The sequence below is a fragment of the Rattus norvegicus genome, chromosome 3 (genome assembly GCF_036323735.1).
Source record: "Rattus norvegicus strain BN/NHsdMcwi chromosome 3, GRCr8, whole genome shotgun sequence".
Lineage (NCBI taxonomy): Eukaryota > Metazoa > Chordata > Mammalia > Rodentia > Muridae > Rattus > Rattus norvegicus.
In genome coordinates, this window is record NC_086021.1 from 28,608,788 (window position 1) to 28,631,777 (window position 22,990).

Consider the following 22,990-nt stretch of genomic DNA (forward strand, 5'->3'; position numbering starts at 1 on the left):
GGTTTCATTCTCAGCACCCACACAGCTCAGAACTGTCTGTAATCCAGTACCAGGGGACCTGGTGCTCTCTTCTGACCTTCATGCGCATCAGTCATGCACACAGCACACATACATACGTATGTGCTGGCAGAATATCCATACGCGTAAAATAAAGGCAGTAGGAAAAATTATTTTGTTCTTACAGATTTATTTATTGATTTTATGTATATGAGTATGCTGTCTTCAGACACACCAAAAGAGGGCATCAGATCCCATTACAGATGGTTGCGAGCCACCATGTGGTTGCTGGGATTTGAACTCAGGACCTCTGGAAGAACAGTCGGTGCTCTTAACCACTGAGCCATCTCTCCAGCCCCCAAGAAATTCTTATTCTATTTAATTTTTTAAAGTTTTAATGTGTGTAGTATGTGTGTGTGTTGGCAGTGGCAGGGGTGGGGGTGGGGCTGTGCAGGTGTATGCTGATGCCCAGGAGGTCCAGAGATTAGATGCCCCCACCCCCAAACTGGAGTTACAGGAGATTGTGAGCCATCTATTATAGGTACTGGCTGTTAGCATTCTAAGCTCCATCCCACAGTTACCTGGCAATAGCCAGATTTGCCTGATGCTATAAAAGGGGCTGTTTGCCCCCTCCTCACTCTCCTGCTCTCTCTTGCTCTCTCTTGCTCTTCCTTTCCCCTCTCCTCCCTCCCCATTCCCCTTTCCCCCTTTTCTCCACGTGGTCATGACCAGCCTCTACTCCTCTATTCCCTATCTATCTATCTATCTATCTATCTATCTATCTATCTATCTATCTATCTCCCTTTTCTCTGTCCCTACTACCCTCTTAACTCCCCTCCCCACACCCTGAATAAACTCTATTCTATACTATACCATCATGTAGCTGGTTCCTCAGGGGTAGGGATGCCTCAACATGAGCCCACTGAGGCACCACCTTTCCCCACACCTCCCCACACTGCCATAGAACATATCCCCTCTCTTTATCTTTTTATAGACACACCACTGGGAACTGAATTAGAATCCTCTGCTGAAGCAGTATGTGCCATTAACGTTTGCTTCAAACCTCTAGCTTTCAAAGAGTAAATTTTCAAAGAAGGAAGAGCAGGAGGAAGGAAGACAGAGGGGGAAGGATGGAGGGAGGGAGGGAGGGAGAGAGAGGGGGGGAGGAACAGAGGGAGGCAGAAGGAAGGGAGGGGGTGGGGGCTTGTTGGCGAGCTTCTCCACTGAAGGAACTTCAGCTTCTGAGCACAGTGAGAAAACTAAGATCTTACAGGTCTAGCAGGAAGCCCCAGGCTGGGTGAGGGGAAGGAGGGAAGCTCTGAATCTAGGCCTCCACATTCCTCTGCCTGAGCCAAGCCACACATACAACACATCTGGAGCCCACCCCGCCCAAGGACTGAAGACATTGTCTCTCCTTCAGCCCTGGTCATCTTCAGCCTTTGTCCTGGCTCTCCCAACTCTCAGCCTCCCACACTTCTTGGCAGGCTAATCTGAGGCCTTGGCCATGAGTGTCTCCCCAGGGCAGGGGTCGGAGGTCTTGCCCCACCTCTGTCTCATCTTTTCAGGGCCCCTGTTGCCCATCAGGAAGCCCTGTTGGGCTTGTAAGAGGGGTGCTGACAGGCTGGTAGCTCCCCATGACCACAGCCTTTTCATACAGTGTCCCCTCCTTTCCTGGCCTCTGGTGCCCCAGCCTCTTCTAGCCTATGAGGGGTGGACAAAAGAACTTGGGGGGAAGCATGGGATGGGAGAGCTAGCAGGAAATTGGAGCCTTGCCTCATGTCCAGTGCTGACCACACCCAGAGATTCCCTTCTGGAGCCTCACAAGCTGGGCTTTGAAGAGATTGAGCCACCTCCAGGGTTCCTCCCCTCTGGGGTCCTAAGCTGAAAGAAAGAATCCTTTGCTGGGCCTGAAACACCAGACCCTCAGCCAGGGCAGCAATCCCAGTCCTATTGTCCCTGCCTGTTCAGCAGCCAAGGCATCACTGTGATGCAGCAAAGGCCAGTCCTCAGCAAGGCAGCCCCACTCCCCGGGGGTCTCGCCACATGGCTCCCTGCTGCCCCATGGATGGGATTCTTTGTGTTACTGGAATTCCCATGTTGTAAGGGCATGGAGTGGCATGGCTGCTGGCCAGGAAGCCTAGTCTGTGTGCCTGGTCGGTCTAGCTTACTGGGTCAGGAGGAGGGGGAGGGCTAGGCCAAAGCTAGCACTTTCCCAACCCCCAGCCAGTGTCCAAGAACTTCTTGATGACCAGGACACAAGCTTGCTTTGGAACACTCTTTTCCTGTAGGAAGAAACCTGTGTGTAACTTGTCCTCCTCTTCTGCTATAGTTTAGGTCTTTGTGTCTGTCAAAGGGAGGCAAAAAGAGAGCGGCAGGGGTGGTCAAGACCATGAGATAAAATTCAGAGACAGAGAACTCATCTGCCCTCAATTTCCCGTTTGGGCTTATTTGATGGCAGGGCCATCCTTGCCCTCTCAGTTAGGAGACACTTGGTGCTCATTAGTCTGGGAAGTTGTCACAGCAGCTCGCGCTTGCTCCACAAGCAGATGCCGAACCCCTGTGCCCTTCTGAGTCTCGATCTAAGACCCAGTATTAAAACTTAATTATGTCAGCAAAAGGGTCTGGCTTGCCTTTCCCTGGCCAGAAAAAAATTTGGCTCCGGGGGCGCAAGCAAGGCTGCCTAGGAATCAACCTAGTCAAACCCCAACACCGGGTATCCTCTCAGGACTCCCAGGGCAGAGCTCCCTATGCTGTATGGACAGGAAGGAAGAACGTGACTGATAGCTGTGGGGCAATCCAGCCAAGAACCTGCGCGAGGAAGGGTGGTGCGGCTGAGTCACCCAAACCGCTCCACTCACCTGAGTCTTCTCATGAGGCTGGGCGGACTTTGGGCAGGTCCCCCGGTGGGAGGGCCTTCATGTGGGCGAGGCCTACTCCGGCCCCGCCCCCGCGTCTAACTCTGGGGCCCCGGCCACCCGGGCCTCCCCGCTGCCTGCTGTCCGGGGTCCCGCTGTGTTCTCCCACGCGTTCTCATGGCTGGAAAGTTGGTGTCACTGGTGCCACCCCTGCTGCTGGCTGCCGCGGGCCTCGCCGGCCTTCTGCTACTTTGCGTCCCTACCCAAGACGTCCGGGAGCCGCCCGCCCTCAAGGTGCACGCGCTCACTGCGGCGCTGGGGAGTAGCTGGCCCCGGGGCTAGGGGGTGTCTGTCGGGGACTGTAGGTGCGCGCCAGAACGCCCTGCGCTCTCACACCAGCGCGGGACTGTGCCTCCGGCCGGGTCCTAGGTTCCTCACTTCGTTTTACTGGGTCCGCGGGGTGACGGCGACGCTTCCGGAGCCCCACGGCACTGGAAGCAAAGTTCGTGGGAATTCCCCTGTTGCAGCTTCGCGATGGAGCTGCCCGAGCGGCAGAGGGGCTTTCTTCCCGCTCCCTTCATGCGGTTCCCATCTTCCCTAGCTGTGGCAAGAACCCCCCTCCCCAAGTCCAGCGCCATTTCCGGGCAGCACCTTGAGCGCGCCGTTAGAGAAGGGCATTGGTTCTAGACTAAGCTCCAGATAAGGGACAACACTTACTATGGATCTCCAACCCCCCTCAGACCAAGGTCTGAACCGTGTCACTTGAAAGAGGGCAAAGGAAGCTCGCTGGTTCTAAAGGGGTCTCCATCACCAAATCTCAGCCACCTCAGGCTAGAGGATGAAGCCTTTAACCCTTTGTTGGTCTTTTGCTGAGTTTGTGTGGGGACCTAGACTGGAAGGGGTTGAGCTCTGTAGCCATGAGGGATGGACTGTGGGGTGTGGGAGTTGAATCACTGTATCTGCCTAGTTCTGGAGGAGTTCTTTGCTGTGAGGGAGGACCGGAGCAGCCCTTTCCCAGGCTAGAACTGGCACATGCCCCAGGTTGGTGTCCAGCCAGGCTCCCTCAGCTGGAGTCCAGCCCCTTGAAGCTGCAAAGAAGGCCCATCCAATGCCCTTCTCTGCTCTGCAAAAGCCTCTCCCTGTTCCTGGCTTTTAAGGCCCAGGCAGGGGCATGGATTGGAGACCTTCTACATTCAGCCCCAGTCACATACTTTCCCGGTAACCCTTGTTTCCACATCCCATGGTTAGGCTAAGGTTCCAGCAGATACACGCAGAGCGAGGAAGGAAGGAAGAATAGCCGTTGGCTTTGCTTCTCTTGAACAGAGCAAAGTTCCAAATGGGACCCCCTGCCCCTGGCACAGCCCCTCAGTTGCTGCTGCTAGGAAGTCTACTTTCTGGTGCCTGTCAGTGACAGCCTCAGGCAGTTGGGAGGGGGGCTGTCACGGCAGGGAGTCCTGCTCAGTCTCCTTTGAGCTGGAGCACTGTGAAAGCTCTTGGCTGCCCCTGAGCTTCAGCCTGTAATTGGATTCATAGCTGGTGGGAGTGGAGTGTGAAGGAGCCCCCCACCCATCAGGCTGACCTACCACATCCACCCACAGTACGGCATTGTCCTGGATGCGGGCTCTTCACACACATCCATGTTTGTCTACAAGTGGCCAGCGGACAAGGAGAATGACACAGGCATCGTGGGCCAGCACAGCTCTTGTGATGTTCAAGGTGAGCATGGTTTGTCTTGGGTTCCTGTTAAGTTGCAGGCCCAGACAGTTATTCTCCTCTGCTTGCTGCTGGGTGGGGCTCACTCGAGGCAGGAGTTCAAAAGGAGAGGCTGGGTTCTCTGGACCTGGGAATGACTGTGGGCACTTTATGTTCTGGAACTGAAGCCCCAGGGAGCAGGTGGGAAGCCTTGGGGTTTAATGACCCAAGACAGACAGAGCTCTACACTATAGATGTGGCAGGCGGGCCTCCGAGGGTGGATCCCAGCAGGTTCTATGGAGGCTGGGCTAGGCTGACAATGCCCAGATCTTTCTCCTGGCACCTGTGCCCACAGCTACTAGGCAGGCGGCAGCATCAGAGACTCTGGGTGGCACCTGGACCCTTTGTCTCCAATTTGGGTATCCGTGGGATTAAGCGGGGAAGGCGTGTCCATATGCTGTGCTGGAAACCGTCCACCAAGCCTTGTTCCTTTTAGGTGGTGGCATCTCCAGCTATGCAAATGACCCCTCTAAGGCAGGCCAGAGTCTGGTCCGATGCCTTGAGCAGGCCCTTCGGGATGTACCCAGAGACAGACATGCTAGCACACCACTCTACCTGGGAGCTACAGCAGGCATGCGCCTGCTCAAGTGAGTGCCCATCCCCTGGCTTGGCCCAGGGGCCTGCACAGCCCTTCGGCAGTGTAGAACTTCCCTCCCTGGTCAAGCTCTCAGGAGGGCAAGCCTGGCGGAGGGTGTCCGGAGGTGAGCTCCATCCGAGTCCCCCTCCTCCATTCCACAGCCTGACCAGCCCAGAGGCCACAGCCAGGGTGCTTGAGGCAGTGACACAGACGCTCACACAGTACCCCTTTGACTTCCGTGGTGCTCGCATCCTCTCGGGACAGGATGAAGGGGTGTTTGGCTGGGTGACTGCCAACTACCTGCTGGAGAACTTCATCAAGGTGGGCCCTGCAGCCAGCCCAAAGGACCTGGTGCCCTGCTGGTCTTGCTCACCCACAGTCTAAGTGCAAACTCTATTCTCCACAGTATGGCTGGGTGGGCCGGTGGATACGGCCAAGGAAGGGAACACTGGGGGCCATGGACCTTGGGGGTGCTTCGACACAGATCACCTTTGAGACAACCAGTCCCTCTGAAGATCCAGGCAACGAGGTTCATTTGCGACTCTATGGCCAGCATTACCGCGTTTACACACATAGCTTCCTCTGCTATGGCCGAGACCAGATTCTCCTGAGGCTTCTGGCCAGTGCCCTCCAGGTGTGTGTCCAGACTTAACCAAAATACCACACTGGCGCCTTCAGGAGGAAGGGAGGGAGAAGGGACAGAAGGCATCAGAGCAGAGCCAAAAAGCAATCGGCTGGCCTCCGGAATCTTAAGAGAGGCCTTCTTTCCCACAGCTATACACATAGCTGTGAGACCCACAGTGGGTCGCTGTCTCCATGATGATGTCTGCCCTCAGCCTCAACCAACACCTAGCTTCTTCAGCTAGGCGTGCCTCAGGGTGAAGACAGGTGGGGAGGAACTCAGTGGTGTAAAGGGTCAGGAATGGAGGCCTAGAATAAGGAGAGCCAGGGAGTCATCTCAGAACCTTGAATGCCTAGCTAAAAGGTTTGCTGTTTGTCCAGCAGGTAATGGTGCTATGGTTGTTCACGAACACAAATGCGATGTTGCCCGAGTTGGATTGGGAGCAGTTCGTCATGCTGCTTCTCTGGGGTGGGGCGGAAGGCAGTAACTAACGTGGGGAGCTCTATCTGTTCTCCGGCTAACTCCCTAGATCCATCGCTTCCACCCCTGCTGGCCAAAGGGCTACTCTACCCAAGTGCTGCTCCAGGAAGTCTACCAGTCGCCATGCACGATGGGTCAGCGTCCCCGGGCCTTCAATGGCAGTGCCATCGTCAGCCTGTCAGGAACCAGCAATGCTACCCTGTGTCGTGACCTCGTCTCTCGGCTCTTCAACATCTCCTCCTGCCCCTTTTCCCAATGCTCCTTCAATGGGGTCTTCCAGCCTCCCGTGGCTGGAAACTTCATAGTGAGTCTGGGTGGCTGGATGTGGGGACGGGAGACCCTAAGCATGCAGTGACATGGTGACTGCACGCCCCTTTCTCCCACAGGCCTTTTCTGCTTTCTACTATACTGTGGACTTCCTGACAACAGTGATGGGGCTGCCTGTGGGAACCCTGAAGCAGCTGGAGGAAGCCACAGAGATCACCTGCAACCAGACATGGACTGAAGTGAGGCCTGTTCCCATACTCTCAATGGCTGGGCAGGAAGCTCTCCCCTTCAGTTGATCTCAGTATAGAGACTCAGTCATTTCAGAATGCCGAAGACTCCATAAGCAGCCAGGCTAATGTGGAGGGCTTGGGGCTGGACAAGCTAGAATTTCAGTGGTCTCCTCCAGGCCTGATACTACAATCAAGGTCTAGAGAATATGGTGGAACAGATATTGCAAAGGCTCTGTGGCAGCAGGGACCTCAAAGCAGAAAGGGACAGAAAGGCAGGTGTCTAGGACAAAGTGTAGAAAAGAGTGTCCCACCAGTGGGAAAGGAATATTCAGAAGAGAGTCGCAGGGCTTGGGGTTTGCCTGGAGAAACTGAGGATACCACCAGATTTCTGGCTCTGGTTATGGGCTGAACTGTAGTTCCCCGTAAGGAAGACTAGAGAGGCCCTGATGGCTGGAGTGTGAGGCGGTCACCATGTCACCCAGAGAAATAGGCTCCTCTAATCTTGGGCTCCCAGGAAGGTCTTAGAAAAGTGGAGCCACTTGGTCAGAGAGCAATACCTAAGCCTGGACATCTGGTCCTCTGATTATAACTCAAGCCTGCTTCTACCCTCTATTCCCCAGTGGCCATCTTTGCTGTCCTCTCCATCCAGCTGTTGGAAGGGGAGAACACAAGGTTCCAGCAGTCACGAGGTTTATCCCAGAGGAGTGTCTGCCTGGGAAGGGCGTTTTGGACTAGGTCTTTCTGTGTATTTCCTGTGTATGCCTTTCTTGGCCTGAGCTGAAGTGGGTAGGGTGTGCTGTACCCCAGGGGTCATAGCTCCTCATGGTCTTGAAGCTAATGCTGTCTTGCTCTCTTCTTAGCTTCAGGCCCGAGTGCCAGGACAAAAGACCCGCCTGGCTGACTACTGTGCTGTAGCCATGTTCATACATCAGCTTCTGAGCCGTGGTTACCACTTCGATGAGCGCTCCTTCAGAGAAGTGGTCTTCCAAAAGAAGGTGGGTAAACGGCGGGGTCAGAGGGTTGGGGTGCGGCCTCTTGGAGGCTGATGCCATGCCGTCCCCCCTCTTAGGCTGCAGACACGGCTGTCGGCTGGGCGCTGGGCTACATGCTGAATTTGACTAACCTGATTCCTGCCGACCTCCCCGGACTACGCAAGGGCACCCACTTCAGCTCCTGGGTCGCTCTCCTGCTGCTCTTCACAGTCCTGATCTTGGCGGCGCTGGTCCTGCTCCTGCGCCAGGTGCGTTCTGCCAAGTCTCCAGGCGCCCTCTAGGGGTGAACTGGGAGCCTCTCCCAACTCCCTACTATCCCTCCCTTCCAGAGGGCATCTCTGACCCTGAAGCAGCCTGGAAACCAACGTTCCCTATCTACATTCACAGAAAGCCTACGTGGGCAGCCCTGAGTTCTCAATTAATCCTCCTCTCTCTTCCTAGGATGTCAGGTCTCAGCCTGTGACTCAGGGTGAGGTCCATTCGGAGTGGGACTTTTGTTCTGATCTTCAGGGCCCTGGGAACTTTCTGTCTGGGCCTTTAGAAAGGCAGGCACCAGAGCCTACAGGCTGGGAGTCAGTTCCATGCCTACTTGTAAAAACTTTTGTAATAAAAGATTTTTCCTAGAGCAGCGAAGTGTTCCTAGGGCGGGGCACCCTTGGTCGCCTGTTCTGCCTTCCAGCTGTGTTGTTGGTTATTTGGGTGAAACCTGGTTCCAAGATACTGACTTTTCTTGCTTCCTCCCTTTTTGTACCAGGCCTGAGGCAATGGAGGCACTCCTACCTACTCTGCTCTGGGGTTGTCCCTGAGTCTGAGTTTTCTCTGACAGACAGAACCCTAACAAACCGCAGGTCCCCCTCGAATGACATCCACAGGAATTGAGGCTGCACTCCCAAGCTGTTTTTTCCAACTGATACTTGAGATATTAGTAGGCCTGAAGGTCAGAGGCACCTGCATCCGCAGCCTAAGTCTCTGTGTTCTCTAGGTGGGAAAGTGTGACCCGAGTATGGGACTCTCTTGCCTCTTTCATGGGAAATTAGCTCAGACTCTATTTCTGTGCAGTCAATGCCTTAAGGGCTGGGTTGGGATGGTAGCTCGAGTGCATGCGTGCGCGACACACACACACACACACACACACACACACACACACACAGAGAGAGAGAGAGAGAGAGAGAGAGAGAGAGAAGAATCATTCGATACATTTTTTAAACCTGCACTGACAGCCCCCTCTTTGAGTTTGCTAGCCTGAAGGATGGGAAGACAGGTAAGGCTGGGGAAGTCAGCCTTGTTCTTTTCTCTGTGTGTGTTTTTTGTTTTTTTTCCCCCTCATGAGACAGGGTTTTCCCTCGGCTGTCCTGGAACTTACTTTGTAGATCTGGCTGGCCTCAGACTTACAGAGATCTGCTTGCTTCTGCCTCCCAAGTGCTGGGACCAAAGGTGTGCACCACCATCCCCCAGCCCTGTTTTTCACTTTTAAGACAGGGTCTCACTATATATTCATGGCTCTCCTGGAACTTGATATGTAGATCAGGCTGGCCTCAAACTCACAGAGATTTGCGTACTTCTGCATCTTGAGTGATGGGATTAAAGGCATGAACCATCACGCTGAGCTTCAACATTGCTTTCTTGATTCAGCCAGGGGGGTGTCTCCGTCGGGGGTGGAGTGTCCCCTTGGGACTGTAAGTGAATGGTAATCATGAGGTACCATGGATGGTCTACATGTGACTCAAGCCATTACCTGGGATCATGACCACCTTGGACAGCTCCCAGACGACTGTCAACTTATGTCAAATTACTCTTGCCCCCTGGTGGCATCATTCGGGAACGAGCCTGACTTGATCTTGTGAGCCTGCTGGCTGTGTTTGCTTTTCTTCGTAGCGTAGAAAGTACACCGGTGTGTCTCTATACACCTGTTTATCATTGTTGGATACATTTTGCAAACCTGCAACAGTCAGCCTAGTCTACATAACCAGGATCTGTCCCTGGGTTCCCCTAGTCTAAGCTCCTCCGTTCTAACTGGGTGGGTGGTGAGGGCAGTCGGACCACTAAAAAGGCGTGAATCCTGGGACGCCCACTGCTAGTCAATCCCAAGCCAGATTTCTTGGTAATGAGGCAAACTGCTGTAGAGACTAGAGGACGGGAGACACTCAGCCGCCTTTAGAAAGGGGGCCCCATCAGGATGTAGAGGGAGGGGGGCTCCGACTAGAAGAGATGTCCCGCCCCCGCAGGTAGAGCGCGCAGGCGCACTTCGGACACTTTTCTCTGGCCGCCGCGCCTCCATCCCATCCCGGATCCATTGCCGCAACGTCAGCGCCGCCGCCTCCTCTTTTCCTCTTCCTCCTCCGCCCCTCTCGCTTCCCGGCTTCTCCAGTCGCGGTTCCCGGAGTGGGTACCGAGCCCGGGGCCGTGGGGTGCCATGCTGCCCGGGTGGCGGCGCTGAAGCATGGCGACGCCCGTCCCTCCGCCTTCCCCGCGGCACCTGCGGCTGCTGCGGCTGCTGCTCTCCGGCCTTATTCTGGGAGCGGCCCTGAATGGTGCCACCGCCCGCCGCCCGGGTGAGCGAGCGCTCTAGGCGCAGGCTGCGGGGCGCTCCGGGGCTGGGATTGCCGGGTGGGGAATCCTGCCACCCGGCGCCGCCCTAGTCTTCCCTGCCACCGCCCTGGCCTTACCCAGGCCCACAGGCCAGGCAGGCCCTATCCGCTGGGCATGGGTAGGGTAAACAGGTCAGGCCTGTTGAAGGCCATGCTAGATGAGTCTTCTCTCGGGTTCTTGGAAGCGAATGTAGATTTCACGTGCTTTTGGTCTTTGTCTCTGGGTCCCAGAGTCAGTCTGTTGTGTGTCTCCGGACGTCTTTCTGGGTCTTCAGCCATCTGGTTCCTCGTGGCCCTTCAAGGGGATCCTGTGTCTTTGTTTTTGTGTCTCCCAGGCTTGCAGTTGGCAGTGTTGTTCCTGGTGTCAGCGGGCCTTGCCTGTCAGCCCTGTCTCAAGTGTGTGTGTGTGTGTGTGTGTGTGTGTGTGTGTGTGTGTGTGTGTGTGTGGTGTAGAGGGGTTCCTATGACAAAGTCTAAGGGTTCCAGGCCTAGGGTCTTGTTCCAATTTAGTGGGGTCAAGCTGCCCCCATCCCCTGCCCTGGAGGGCATGCACCACCCAGTCCTCTGGTCTGAGGTCTGTGTATTGACCCTTTAGAAGAGTGTGACCCCCTCTCCCCCAACTGGGAGAACCTTCTTGACAGATGGGTCCTGAAGCCACAGGATTCAAATTGAATCTCCCAGAGGGGAGTGAAGTGGGAGAGGGTGCCTATATGTTCACTGAGTTTGTCTGGTATGTATGGGAGCTGCTTTGAGCCCAGTTTACAGATGAGGAAACTGAGGGCACGGAGAGGTGACTGGTATGTGGCACAACTGGAACTCTTAACAAGATCAGTCTGGAAGTGGGGCCTTAAGAGCTTGGCAGACCTCCTCCTAGGCAAGCAACCCAGGAACTGAACTGAAGGTTGGCATGACTGGAAAGGTTGGCATGACTGGAAGAGACTCTGGAGGGTGGAGGGCCAGACTGGGCCTTGGCAGAGGTGCTAAATAGGCTGTCTCCCAGGTGGGTCCACCTCAGGGATGGGACTCAGTACTGACCTCCCTGGGCAGGTGCAGGCCTCTGCTCATTGGCCTCTAGCTGAATGCAGAGGCCTGGCCTGACCCCATGCTAAGCAGCCTCGTATCAAACCTAGTGCCCAGGAAAGGCCAGTAGCCAGGCATGGGTAGGAAACCAGTTACTCTCCAGCTGCCATTGTTTCTGGGACCCAGGCTGGAGGGAGTCTTTCTACCCAAGATTAAACAGTAGGCTGGCGGACTAGGGAGGCCCTACAGCCCTAAGCCGGCATTGTGCTCCACCTCTAGTATAGGTCTGACTAGGTTGTCAGCACCAGGGGCAGGGACCGTCTGGCTCCCTGGAGCCGAGCTGGTGGGTGGAGCCCATGGAAGCCTCCTGGCACTGTGCTGTTTAACTCTCCCAAGCCCCAGGCTTAGATTGCTGTTCCTGGAGGCTGCTGACACAGTCTGTGGAGGATAGAAGGTGTGCAGCCTGGGACTCGGTGTGCCACCTGCCACCAGAGCCTCTGGAACCTCTTTGCGGGAGATGTAGAGTGTCAGATTACAAAGGAAACTAAGCCAGAGTCTGTACACATCCCAGGGAGCCTGCAGTGTGGAGACTGGAAGGGTCTGGTTGGCCTGAGAGACAGGCAGGGTTGATGGCCCTGCTGGGTTCCTGAGACAGGGACTAAAGTTGCAGTCGCAGGCTGGGATTATTCCTTACCTTTGAAGCAACTGAACTTGTGCATCCCATAGGAGAGACTGAGGCGTAAAGCTCACTGCTCTGTGTAGCTGTGTCAGGATGGGCTGATTGGCAGGTATAAGAGAACATTGTGCTCTGGACCCCGAGCGACAAAAGTGTGAGTCAGAACTATGACTTATGGCAGCCCCAACACTAATCAGCCCAGGCCTTTCAATGCCTGCATTGTATCTAAGCCAGTGCCTTCTTAGGTCTCCCAAACCCTAGTGCCCTGAAGACAAAGGCTAGGCAGAGAGAGCCACTGTCTTCTGGACTGAGCATTTGTTCTGTGGGCTGCCAGACTAACTCTAGGGTTATAGGATTATGTGTTGGGGTATGGAGAGGAGCCCCAGTGTTTAGGAGAAATGTCTACCCAGCATCCTTTGCTTCTCCAGAGCCGATGAGAGAACAGAGCTCTGTCCTCAGTAGCAATTTGGATGGAAGGTTCTGGCTCACTCTGAGCCATGCAAAGGTCAAAGGCCAGCCTTGGAGAACTATACAGTCCTTTCTTGGAGAGCTGACCGGACGCTTAGGGTCGGTTTATCCTTTAAGCATAAGGCCTAGGAGCAAGACTGGGGAGTGGGTGGGGCAGGATGGTTCCCATAAGATGTGGGACTGTCTGCTTCCTGATTCCGAGAATTGGCAGTAGGAAACCAGGGCTTGTCCAGGACAATGGCTGGAGCTATGCCTGCCCAGCTCTGTGGAGGGTGGGGTTTCTATACAGAGCTGCTGCTGTAGGGGTTGGAGGTCAGTCAAGTGGGCTGTGATAGGCCGCGCCTCTGCTTCTTCCTCAGATGCTCCCACCTGCCCTGGAAGCCTGGATTGTGCACTGAAGAGGCGGGCAAAGTGCCCACCAGGGGCACATGCCTGCGGACCATGCCTTCAGTCCTTCCAGGAGGACCAGAGAGGGGTCTGTGTGCCGAGGAAGCACCAATCTTCTGGTATGGCAGAGTATAGATTCAGGGAAATAGATGCATGAGATGTGTTTCCTCCCTCTCTTCCCTGCCCTGTGGGTCCAGACCTAAGAATCCTGAAGCCTCATGATAGTGGCCACCCATTCCTCTGAGCATCGTGGAATGCTCAGGTCCAAGACCAGAGTGACAAGATGGTGCTGACCCAGTGTTGGAACTAGGCTGAGGCCTATGGCAGCTGGGTCCTCCAGGTAGAGGATGACCTCAGGAGGAGGTGGAGAGGTCAGACTGTTAGGTTTGGACCATGACAGGTCCCCCAAGCCGTTCCAGTTGTCTACTTTGCACCCTCTAGGCAACCTGCTGTTCTCTCCTGCTCGCTTATCCTGTGCTCCCCACCCCTATCTCAGCATGTTGGGAGGCAGGGTTTCTCTGTGTAGCCCTGTGTATCCTGGAACTCACTCTGTAGACCAGGCTGGCTTTGAACTCACAGAGATCCACCTACTTCTGCCTCCCAAGTGCTGGGATTAAAGGCCATGCGCCACCACTGTGTACCCAGCTTGGGAGCTTCTCTTTGGACTGTGAAGTATTAAGGGAGAACGGGCCCATGTCCACCCCTATCCCCGCCCTACCCCCCCTCTGTATATGCCTGCCCCCACAGGCAGCTTCTTTTCTGATGGCCTGGGAGTTAACTAGATGTCTGGGTAGACTTTGATTTGCTCCCTCCTTCAGGATTTCCTTTCTCCTCTTAGGCAGAGAAGGGGCCCGAGGGTGGGCAAGGTAGGATATGTATTGACTTCCAGTGCTCTGCCCACCCTCTGTGCCCACCAGCTAGAACAAGAGATTCCATTTCTTTCTCCTATCGTGGGTCTCTGCACATGCCCTGGCCTTCCTCTCCACTCTTCTCCTCTTCCCTGCCTCCTCCCTCCCCCACCTCTGACTCAAAGAAGCTCCCTCAGTTGTCACCATGGAAACCAAGATAGTGAACTTTGGATGGGTCCCTCCATCTCAGGAGGCTGCTTGCTGCAGGCATTGTCGAGGGTCTGGGGCCTCTGTATATGAAGGCCCATCACTCCTCAGGGGAGGGCCTGCCCCAGCCCAGACTGGAAGAGGAGATCGATTCTCTGGCCCGGGAGCTGGCACTGAAGGAGAAGGAGGCTGGGCACCCAAGGCTCACAGCACAGCCCTTGCCTGAGGCTTCCCAGAAGCTCCTGGAACCTGGTGAGAACCCCCATCTCTACCCCACCCCATGCATACTACTCTGATCCTGTTTCTTTGACCAAAGGCTAAGTCCTGCTGACTTTACGTGTGTGCCTGACTTTAGCAGCTACCCTGGGATTCTCACAGTGGGGTCAACAACTGGAGCCTGGCCTCCCCTCTACTCACGGAACCTCTTCGCCCACACCCCACACCTCCTTGAGCGCCCGGGCATCCTCTGGGCCTGTGCAGATGTCCCCGCTGGAGCCTCAAGGCCGTGGAAATGGCCTCGCCCTTGGTAGGTCCAGGGTAGGCCTGTGGTGGGTGGAAGGGGGAGGCACCAAGGAGCTAGGGGAGGTAGACTGAGGCTTTCCTCAGCTTCCTCAGATTGCCCCTCTCTCCCGCAGTACTGATCCTGGCGTTCTGCTTGGCAAGCACAGCTGCACTGGCTGTGGCAGCCCTCTGCTGGTGTAGGTGAGCGTTGGGCTCCAGCTGGTGGGTAGGAGCTCACCCCCAGCTCCATAACAACACTCTCAAACCCCAAACTCCTTCAGGCTTCAGCGAGAGATCCGCCTGACTCAGAAGGCTGACTACACTGCCACAGCCAAGGGGCCCACTTCACCAACAACACCACGAATCTCGGTGTGTAGCTCTACCCCCACCAGGCACAGTTTTGTTCTGTGCACCCCAACATGTGCTTAAGATTTCTGCCCCTTCCACAGCCCGGGGACGAGCGTCTGGCGCATAGCGCAGAGATGTATCATTATCAGCACCAGAGACAGCAGATGCTGTGCCTGGAGCGGTGAGCACCCCAGCCTGAGGTGGCCACTCCCCCACCCCCCACAGCCCCACCCCCACCTCACACCTCCTCCCTACCCACACCTCACCTCACCATCCTTCCCTACCTCTTACTCCCTGCCCCCACACCCCAGCCCCAGGCCCCTGCCCAGGGCAACAGTACATTGAGCACCTACCTCTGGGCCCTTGGAGAGTGCACAGAGGACTCAGCTACTTTGCTCCCACCAGGCATAAGGACCCTCCAAAGGAACTGGAGTCAGCCTCCTCCGATGAGGAGAATGAAGATGGTGACTTCACTGTGTACGAGTGCCCAGGCCTGGCGCCAGTGAGTGCTCAAGGGGCATGGAGGGGTTATCTGCCGGGGCTTCCCCTCATCTTGTCTTAGGCCTTACTGCCCAGAGCTTGACCCAGTGTCTTCACAGACAGGGGAGATGGAGGTGCGCAATCCACTGTTTGACCATTCCACGCTGTCAGCACCAGTGCCTGGTCCCCATTCCTCACCACCACTGCAGTGACTCCTAGGCTGATGCCCACAGCCCACCGGTGGGGACAAGCAAGTCCTGGTGTTCCCCATGGAAAAGAACAGCATTGTGACCCTCTGCATGCTTTTGGCAGGAGAGAGGCGCCAACCCCTGGGCTCCCTTGCCAGGGAGATTCTCTGCCTTATGTGGGAGATCCAGCATCTGCTTGCATATTCTCTGTCTGGTCTGAACCCTCAAACTGGAGATGCAAGTCCAGGAACCCTAGAGCCGAGGCATGGATAGAGAGTTCTGGAGATAAAAGCCAATTAAAGTCTTTTTCAAACCTGTGAATGGCTTCTGGGTTCACTAATGGCATAATCAGCCCACAGTCACTCACCCCCCTGGGAAGCCTTGGTGGATGGACATTCAGTGGGGACCTGGACCTTCTCTTGCAATTCCAGAGAGAGGTGATACTTCGGAAGGGGCTTGAAGCCTGGAGGAGAATCAAACACAGGACAACCCTCACCATCTACAGTGGGAACTCACTCCTACTACCCTCCCACTCCTCTGTGAGTTTAAGAATATCAAAGCTGGCTCAGCGGTTAAGAACACTGACTGCTCTTCCAGAGGTCCTGAGTTCGATTCCCAGCAACCACATGGTGGCTCACAACCATCTGTAATGGGATGTGATGTCCTCTTCTGGTGTGTCTGAAGACAGCAACAGTGTACTCATACAAGTAAAATAAACAAATAAATCTTAAAAAACAAAAAGGAATATCAAGGGTATACCATAGGGCTAGATGACCAGATTCCCCCTTTCTGTGGGATTAAAAAGGTTTAGTAAAAGGAGCAGTTTGCATATACCTGGCTGTGGGTATCCAGCATCTCCTTCCTGTGTGTTATCTACTTAGGACAGAAACCCAAGAGGATAGCATATAGGCCCGCAGGATTCTTACAGGGACAACTCTTAGACCCATGTGTGTAATGTATTGGAGGGGAGGGAGGCCAGCCAGGCAGATGGACCTCGGGAATGCAATGTACATGAGGCAGGAATTCAGGTAAGATGGGTAGAGACTTACCTGCCCAACGCACTGTAGAGCTTGGACTTGACCTGCCACTTCTATCTGTGACAGAAGCCATAGCTTTAATTCTAATGTGTGTGTGTGTGTGTGTGTGTGTGTGTGTGTGTGTGTGTGTGTGTGTGTGAGAGAGAGAGAGAGAGAGAGAGACAGACAGACAGACAGACAGACAGACAGACAGACTGACTTTGGCAATCCCCCAAAAGATGGCTTCACTAGCTTTGTAAAGTTTTTCATCTTGTGTTTTTGAGGCAGGGTCTCTCTGTGTATCCCTGACTGTCCTAGAGCTCACTCTGTAGATCAGGCTGGCCTGGAACTTAGAGATCTGCCTGTCCCGTCCCCTGGATGCCGGGGTTAAAGGTGAGTGCTACTACCCCAGCTTGCTTCTTTCTTTTTAGCTTTGTGATTTTAAGTTCTCTGTAATGTTTGGAGAAAGCTATACAAAAACAGTAATTTTAAGTAAGTCTTGACTTTACTATTCTCAAGCAGTTATCCCCCACCCCAGTGGTTATCTCGCCTAGTCTAGACATACGCCATCTTTACATCCTATCCATAGATACTTCAGTTAGCAAGAACACATAGCCAGAAGTGGGAAACACAGAAGCCAAAAACAAGGTTAGTGCGTTTAGAGACTCCCAGGACTATGAACTTTGATGGATTATGTGTTTGTCTTGTTTTTGCTGGCAGTGCTGTCTGTGTGCTGCATTTTACAGCCTGAATGGTACACCCAAAATGGCGTCAGTTGTGCTAAGGTGATGGTCCTGTTACATTCCCCATTGGTCTGAGTGAATGAGTCAAATTGTGGGCTCATTCTTTTCTTTTCTTTCTTTCTTTCTTTTTTTTTCTTTCTTTTTTTGGAGCTGGGGACCAAACCCAGGGCCTTGCACTTGCTAGGCAAGCGCTCTACCACTGAGCTAAATCCCCAACCCCATGGGCTCATTCTCTAATGAGGTCTAGCTGGTCCTAAGGACCTTCAATTTTACTGACCCAGATAGTTGGCCATATAGTTTCAGGTGAAGGGGCTGCCTAGGCTCAGTCAGTCTGGTAGCAGAGTAGTTAGCCAGGGGATTAAGAGGACAGAGCCTGGTATCAATTACCTGATTTATAACTTTGTCTCTCTTTTTTTTTTTTTTTTTTGAGTCCCTACCCACTTCAGGGCAAGATTTTTAAAAAAAATTATTGTTTATCAATTTGCATAGAAGCAACATTTTTTTCCAAAGTCATATATAGATTTTTTTTTTAATCTCATGAGAAGTTTAAATCTTTTTAATCTTGTATGACCATTTCTGCGAGGGAATCTAAGTGTTGTTCTAAGACCTCTACTATCAGAAGAGGCTCATTTAATCAAACCATTAGCACATGCCCACCAGGTAGTCTCAGGAGCCTGATGATGTTGCTGTTATCCAGATGAATTAACTCATCAGAGAATAGCAGGCATCCGACCGAGGAGAAATACCTGTGTTAAAGGTTTGGATATTTGTAAGTTCTCCGTAAGTTCTTTAACATTAATCTGGGCTTCCCTGAGTCACAGTGAATCTTATCAGTCAATGCGCTGACAGTTCAGTTAGGTCCTATCCCTGTGTAGTACGGGGGCTGCCTGTCTAAGCATAAACAGCAATGTCGGCTGGTTTTTGGCTAGGATTGACTAAATCTATCCACAAGGACCCTTTTTTGTGTGTGTGTGGCAGAGAGTTTATTTATTTATTTTGGACAAGTCAGTGGACTCTTTGTTGCTTCTGGGGCGTGGGGCTCAGGAACTCTTGGTGGGGCGGGTCCGTTTCCTCCTCACCACCACAGGCTTCTGGCTTCAAAGGATGGCACTGGGCCGGGCGGATGGCTGCCGTGCGCAGATCAGGGAGGTACTTGTTCTCTTGGATCACGTGCCTGATGTTGCCGAGGATAGCCCAAGCATTCTTGTTGATGGTGGTCCTCTCGTAGGAAGTGGCAGGTTTTCGCTGTCCCGATCTGCATTTCATAACCACCACGACCTCTGCCATCAGCCGCGGGCTCCATTCTGACGGGTTTGCGGTGGATTAGCCCGATCTTGTGGAAGGAGTTTTGGGCCTTCAGATTATTGGGCTCCTTGCTGTACGTCTGCTTATTCTTCTTGATCAAGAAGCTGGAGCAGTTCCGAACGACCGTCCATTGCAGATGCGCGGAACTGGCGGTGGCTCCTCTCCCTGTGGCAGCCAGAGACAGAAAGAGAAACACCAGAGGCAGGGGTATAGAGTTTAATTACCCAGGTTTCCCCAATGTCAAAGGCCAGAATCATTTTATTTAGATGATTTTTTTTTCCAGGAAGTGTTAGTTTTATAATCCCAACTTTTGCAATGGAAATTCCCCTGTTTCTGGGCAACCAATGGGTTCAGCCACAGGGCATTTGTAGAATTGTAAACTCTGTATTCCTTTCTCAGAGATAAACTCTCGTATCTCCTTTCTCCAATACAACCAGATATTTAAAGTGGCCATTAGTGAGTAAAGGTCGCAATGAGTCTGGGTTGCTGGTCTGTAGTCACACTAATTCCTTCCTGTGTTTGTCTTTGTCTTCTTCAGTTCCCTGGTGCCGACCTGAGGGCCGTGGGGATTGGATCCTAATCCTCATGTTATAGATCAGACTGGCCTTGAACTCAGCAATCCTCCTGCCTATGTCTCCCAGATGCCCAGCTATGGTTTTTGTTTTTTGTTTTTTTTTTTTGGTCTGGGGGGGGGTGTTTCCTGGAAGAGATTTTAAAACACTATTTGAGCAATTTTAAATGGGTGGGAACACTTTCATCCATCCCAGGAAGGTATTTACAAAAACATAGAACTGGAGAGATGGCTCAGTGAGTAAGAGCACTGTCTGCTCTTCAGAGGGTCCTGAGTTCAAGCCCCAGCAACCACATGGTGGCTCACAGCCATCTGTAATGGGATCTGATGCCCTCTTCTGGTGTGCAAGTGTACATGCAAATATAGTACTCATACACTAAATCATACACTAAATAAATAAATAAACCTTAAAAAACAAAACTAGCAAATACTTTAAAAATATTTACTTATTTGTTTAATGTATTATGAGTACACAGTAGCTGTCTTCAGACACACCACAAGAGGATATCGGATCCCATTACAGATGGTTGTGAGACACCATGTGGTTGCTGGGAATTGAACTCAGGACCTCTGGAAGAGCAGTCAGTGCTCTTAAACACTGAGCCATCTCTCCAGTCTGGCAAGTACTTTTATCCTTCCCCAGCAGGTCAGATCTTGGTGAAGTCAGTTGTCCCAGAGTTTGCCAGGGTATTGGTCTCACATTTGCACACTTCCTGGATAAGGGCTCTCTGTTCTGGATTCACTTGAGCACAAACCCAGCATCAGGCAGAGACATCCTGTGCTAGGCTTGGTCTAGCATAGTTGGTATGAGCAACTCTGATAGTTCTGTGGACGTCAGATTGTAGCCTGGTGAAGGCAGTTACCAGAGTTCTGCCAGTTGTTTCCTCTGTCAACCTGTGGGCTTGAGCTGTCCATGTCTTCTCCAGAGAGCACCAACTGGTGCTGTTATCAGGGTATCAGTAGGCTGTACTGCTTTTAGGGGTGTTTGTTGAACAGCCAGGTTAGCAGCCAGACAATGGAGCCCCACAATTTGGAGTGGAAGCTAAATAGCCTCTGGGATAGCCAAGGTTTTTTTTCATGTCCTTTTTCCAGTGTTGAGAAGCCTACTTTCTCTATAGTTCACACTGAGGATGTGCCGGGCTGGAGAGATGGCTCAGTGGTTACAGTCCATGGTAACAGTCTTTCCTTCTCCCCATCTGGGTCAGATTGGTCAGTTCTGTTTTCTGTGCTGTGGTACCTAGCTTGGGCCCGAATAATTTCAGATAAAGTAACTCCTGCGCTCCCATGTATCTGGTTTTTTTTTCTTTTCTTTTCTTTTTGGAGCTGGGGACCGAACCCAGGGCCTTGCACTTGCTAGGCAAGCACTCTACCACTGAGCTAAATCCCCAACCCCCATGTATCTGGTTTTATCTTCCATTTTTTGACAGTCATGGGTGAACATCTGCATCAAAGGCAAGAAGGTAGCTGAACTGATGGCAAAAGGTCTTTAGACCGGACTCAAGGTTTGTCTAGGAGCAGGGCCTGGTACTGGGCCACACAGTCATTAGAGAGCCAGCGTCCTACTGTCCTTAAAGGAGGGTCTCAGCTGTGCCCTGGGGTGCAGTGAATATAAGATATTGACCTGGAGTCAACTTGCTTGCCATCTTTCGTTAAACTAGCAGTAGCCATCTCAGCTCTCTGACAGGTGGGCCATCCTGTGGCTACAGGAGCCGATCGTTTGGACATACATGTCATGGGGTGTTTCCATGACCCCAAAGTTTGGGTGAAACCCCCTTTTGTCTTTTGTTTCATGGACAAAAGGCTTCGAGACAGTTGGAAGTACCAGGGCTGGAGCTGAGGGTCACGCTATTCTTAAAGCCTCAAATGCCTTTTGTTAGTCTCAGTCCAGATTAGGGCTCAGTGTCCCTTCTTGTGTTGGTGTGTTGAGGCCTTGCTATTTCCCCAAACTCTAATATCCAGTGGCAGTGAAACCTAACTGCACCTAGGAACTCTAAAAACAGGATGGCAGCTAGTCTGAGGCTCTGCTTGCTTCCCCTCAGCTGGTAGCCAAGATAGCTAGCTAGCCTCTGATGTACAAAGTTGGACTTCCTTAACTGACATTTTGTAGCCCCAGGTCTGTAACTGGCAGGATCTCTTCAGTGGTCCTTTTATAATGTATTTTCCTGGGAAATCCTCTCACCGAGGAACAGGTCAGTATCTGATGTCTTTACATCCTGTGCTACCCAATCTAAGTATATATCCTACCTCTGGGTCTGTCCATTTAAAAGCAAAGATGGGTTGACTCACCTCTGCCAATGAGAGGCTGAAGAATGCATATTTCAAGTCCAAGACAGTTTCTCTGGAAGAATCTGATTCTTGAGAGTCAGAGGTCCCAGGTTCCTTTATAGGCAGGAGAGGTGTCATCCAGGGTACCTGTCTTTTTAAGTCAGGCAATGTGGATGGCAATTTCTCCTTTTGTTTCCAAAAGGTCACTGGGTGTTGTTTAATCTGGATGGAGGAGCTGAACAATTATAGAAGCCTGTTCCCTGGCCAGTCCTGAGGAGTAGGTTTTTCTGACAAGAGGATGAGACACCAAAATTTTGCTGAGCCTCTGTAAGCCTAACCGTATCTCCCCACCAGAGAAGGTGACTGCTGCGGCTTTCAATTTATGCAAAAGGTCCTGTCCCGGTCAACTCTCTGACTTTCTTTCAGAACACATCCAGCAACTGGGACCTACTTGTATCTTTAATTCCTTTTTAACTTTTAAAATTTTTATTTACTCTCTGGGGCTGACTGGGTGACAAAGGAAATCTTTTTGGCAGTTGTCTTGATTCTTTCCCAACGGTACCTATGGAAATTGTTTGGAGTGTCTTGGTCAGGCTGCACTGCTTGGTGTTGTCCAACCCATGGGCAGTTTTCTTTGAGACAGTGTGTGTGTGTGTGTGTGCGTGTGTGTGCGTGTGTGTGTGTGCCTGTGTGTATGTGTGTGTGCGTGCCTGTGTGTGTGTGTGCCTGTGTATGTGTGTGTGCGTGTCTGTGCCTGTGTGTGTGTGTGTGCGTGTGTAGCCGTGGATGTCTCAAACTCACAGGGATCCGCCTGCCTCTGCCTCTTGAGTGTTGGGATTAAAGGCGTGCACCACCACTGCACAGCTGGGTTTTTCTTTTTCTTTTTTTTTTTTCCCTTTTCTTTTTTTCGGAGCTGGGGACCGAACCCAGGGCCTTGCGCTTGCTAGGCAAGCGCTCTACCACTGAGCTAAATCCCCAACCCCACAGCTGGGTTTTTCTTGTTTTGTTTTGTTTTTTATAATTGTTTTTAAGAGAGTGGTGGGCTTTGAGTTTTCCAATTATGTGGATCATTGGCTTTAAAATGACATAAATAATGAAAAGAGAAATAAAAACTTTCTCTTTTCCTTGGGCTTGCCTCAGAGGAACTTCTCTGCTATAGAGCAGGCACTGAATAGAGAAAATGCTCACCTTGGGAAACTATTGCCCCTCCCTGTGTGCATTTCACTTAGATAGCAAGGGTCCCTAGAGGAGAGGCCTAGCCCCTCCTCACCTCCACCCAGGGGCTAGCCCTGACTGGGTAAGAGTCAAGCAACAGACAAGCTCCCAGAGTGGGACAGGTGCAGAGCTTCTGTGGGAAGGGAGAGTCTCTGGGCAACCTGGCAACGCCAGACAATTCAAAACCTCAACAGGAGGGGGCACAGGTCTGAAGACAGGGAAACAAAGCTGACAGAAACACAGAACTACGGACTTTGACGGTGAGTTTTATAGCCTGGAAGGTACGTCCAGCCGTGGAGTCAGTTGAGCCAAGGTGTGGGGCCCTGTTGCAGCCTTGAGTACTGAGCTTTCTTCATTAGCAAGGAAAGACAGGGAGAGAGGAGATACAGAGA

The 22,990-nt window shown here is 52.6% G+C and overlaps 2 protein-coding genes and 1 pseudogene across 13 annotated transcripts; 2 read left to right on the forward strand and 1 right to left on the reverse strand.

The window, feature by feature from the left end:
- Positions 1 to 2,934: 2,934 nt before the first annotated feature.
- On the forward strand, positions 2,935 to 8,450 carry Entpd2 (ectonucleoside triphosphate diphosphohydrolase 2). 7 transcript variants are annotated; one of them, XM_017592023.3, is made up of 11 exons: positions 2,936 to 3,146; positions 4,451 to 4,568; positions 5,041 to 5,191; positions 5,343 to 5,502; positions 5,588 to 5,815; positions 6,333 to 6,587; positions 6,670 to 6,789; positions 7,401 to 7,469; positions 7,641 to 7,775; positions 7,850 to 8,020; positions 8,214 to 8,450. In XM_017592023.3, exons 1-11 carry the CDS (start codon positions 3,030 to 3,032, stop codon positions 8,394 to 8,396), a joined length of 1,707 nt encoding a protein of 568 aa, XP_017447512.1. In that variant the 5' UTR covers positions 2,936 to 3,029; the 3' UTR covers positions 8,397 to 8,450.
- Positions 8,451 to 9,813: 1,363 nt separating this feature from the next.
- Positions 9,814 to 15,804, forward strand: Npdc1 (neural proliferation, differentiation and control, 1). Of its 6 annotated transcripts, none has more exons than XM_039104710.2 (9): positions 9,814 to 10,324; positions 12,884 to 13,030; positions 14,027 to 14,218; positions 14,325 to 14,492; positions 14,602 to 14,668; positions 14,749 to 14,836; positions 14,917 to 14,996; positions 15,221 to 15,317; positions 15,415 to 15,800. In XM_039104710.2, exons 1-9 carry the CDS (start codon positions 10,213 to 10,215, stop codon positions 15,505 to 15,507), a joined length of 1,044 nt encoding a protein of 347 aa, XP_038960638.1. In that variant the 5' UTR covers positions 9,814 to 10,212; the 3' UTR covers positions 15,508 to 15,800. The 6 variants fall into 6 exon arrangements, with proteins under 6 accessions (XP_038960638.1, XP_038960641.1, XP_038960639.1 ...); XM_039104711.2 differs by having other exon boundaries at positions 9,830 to 10,324; positions 14,078 to 14,218; XM_017591629.3 differs by having other exon boundaries at positions 9,856 to 10,324; positions 14,322 to 14,492.
- Positions 15,805 to 17,505: 1,701 nt separating this feature from the next.
- Positions 17,506 to 18,749, reverse strand: Rpl28-ps4 (ribosomal protein L28, pseudogene 4; annotated as a pseudogene).
- Positions 18,750 to 22,990: the final 4,241 nt, after the last annotated feature.

What these genes read in the sequence shown, in the direction of transcription:
- Entpd2 (XM_017592023.3), top strand. Translation starts at nt 3,030, where the DNA reads ATGGCTGGAAAGTTGGTGTCACTGGTGCCACCCCTGCTGCTGGCTGCC. An exon ending in CCGTGGCTGGAAACTTCATA is followed by an intron (nt 6,588 to 6,669) that starts GTGAGTCTGGGT and finishes TTTCTCCCACAG; the next exon opens with GCCTTTTCTGCTTTCTACTA. An exon ending in GCAACCAGACATGGACTGAA is followed by an intron (nt 6,790 to 7,400) that starts GTGAGGCCTGTT and finishes TCTATTCCCCAG; the next exon opens with TGGCCATCTTTGCTGTCCTC.
- Npdc1 (XM_017591629.3), top strand. Translation starts at nt 10,213, where the DNA reads ATGGCGACGCCCGTCCCTCCGCCTTCCCCGCGGCACCTGCGGCTGCTG. An exon ending in GCAGCCCTCTGCTGGTGTAG is followed by an intron (nt 14,669 to 14,748) that starts GTGAGCGTTGGG and finishes AAACTCCTTCAG; the next exon opens with GCTTCAGCGAGAGATCCGCC. An exon ending in CAGATGCTGTGCCTGGAGCG is followed by an intron (nt 14,997 to 15,220) that starts GTGAGCACCCCA and finishes TGCTCCCACCAG; the next exon opens with GCATAAGGACCCTCCAAAGG.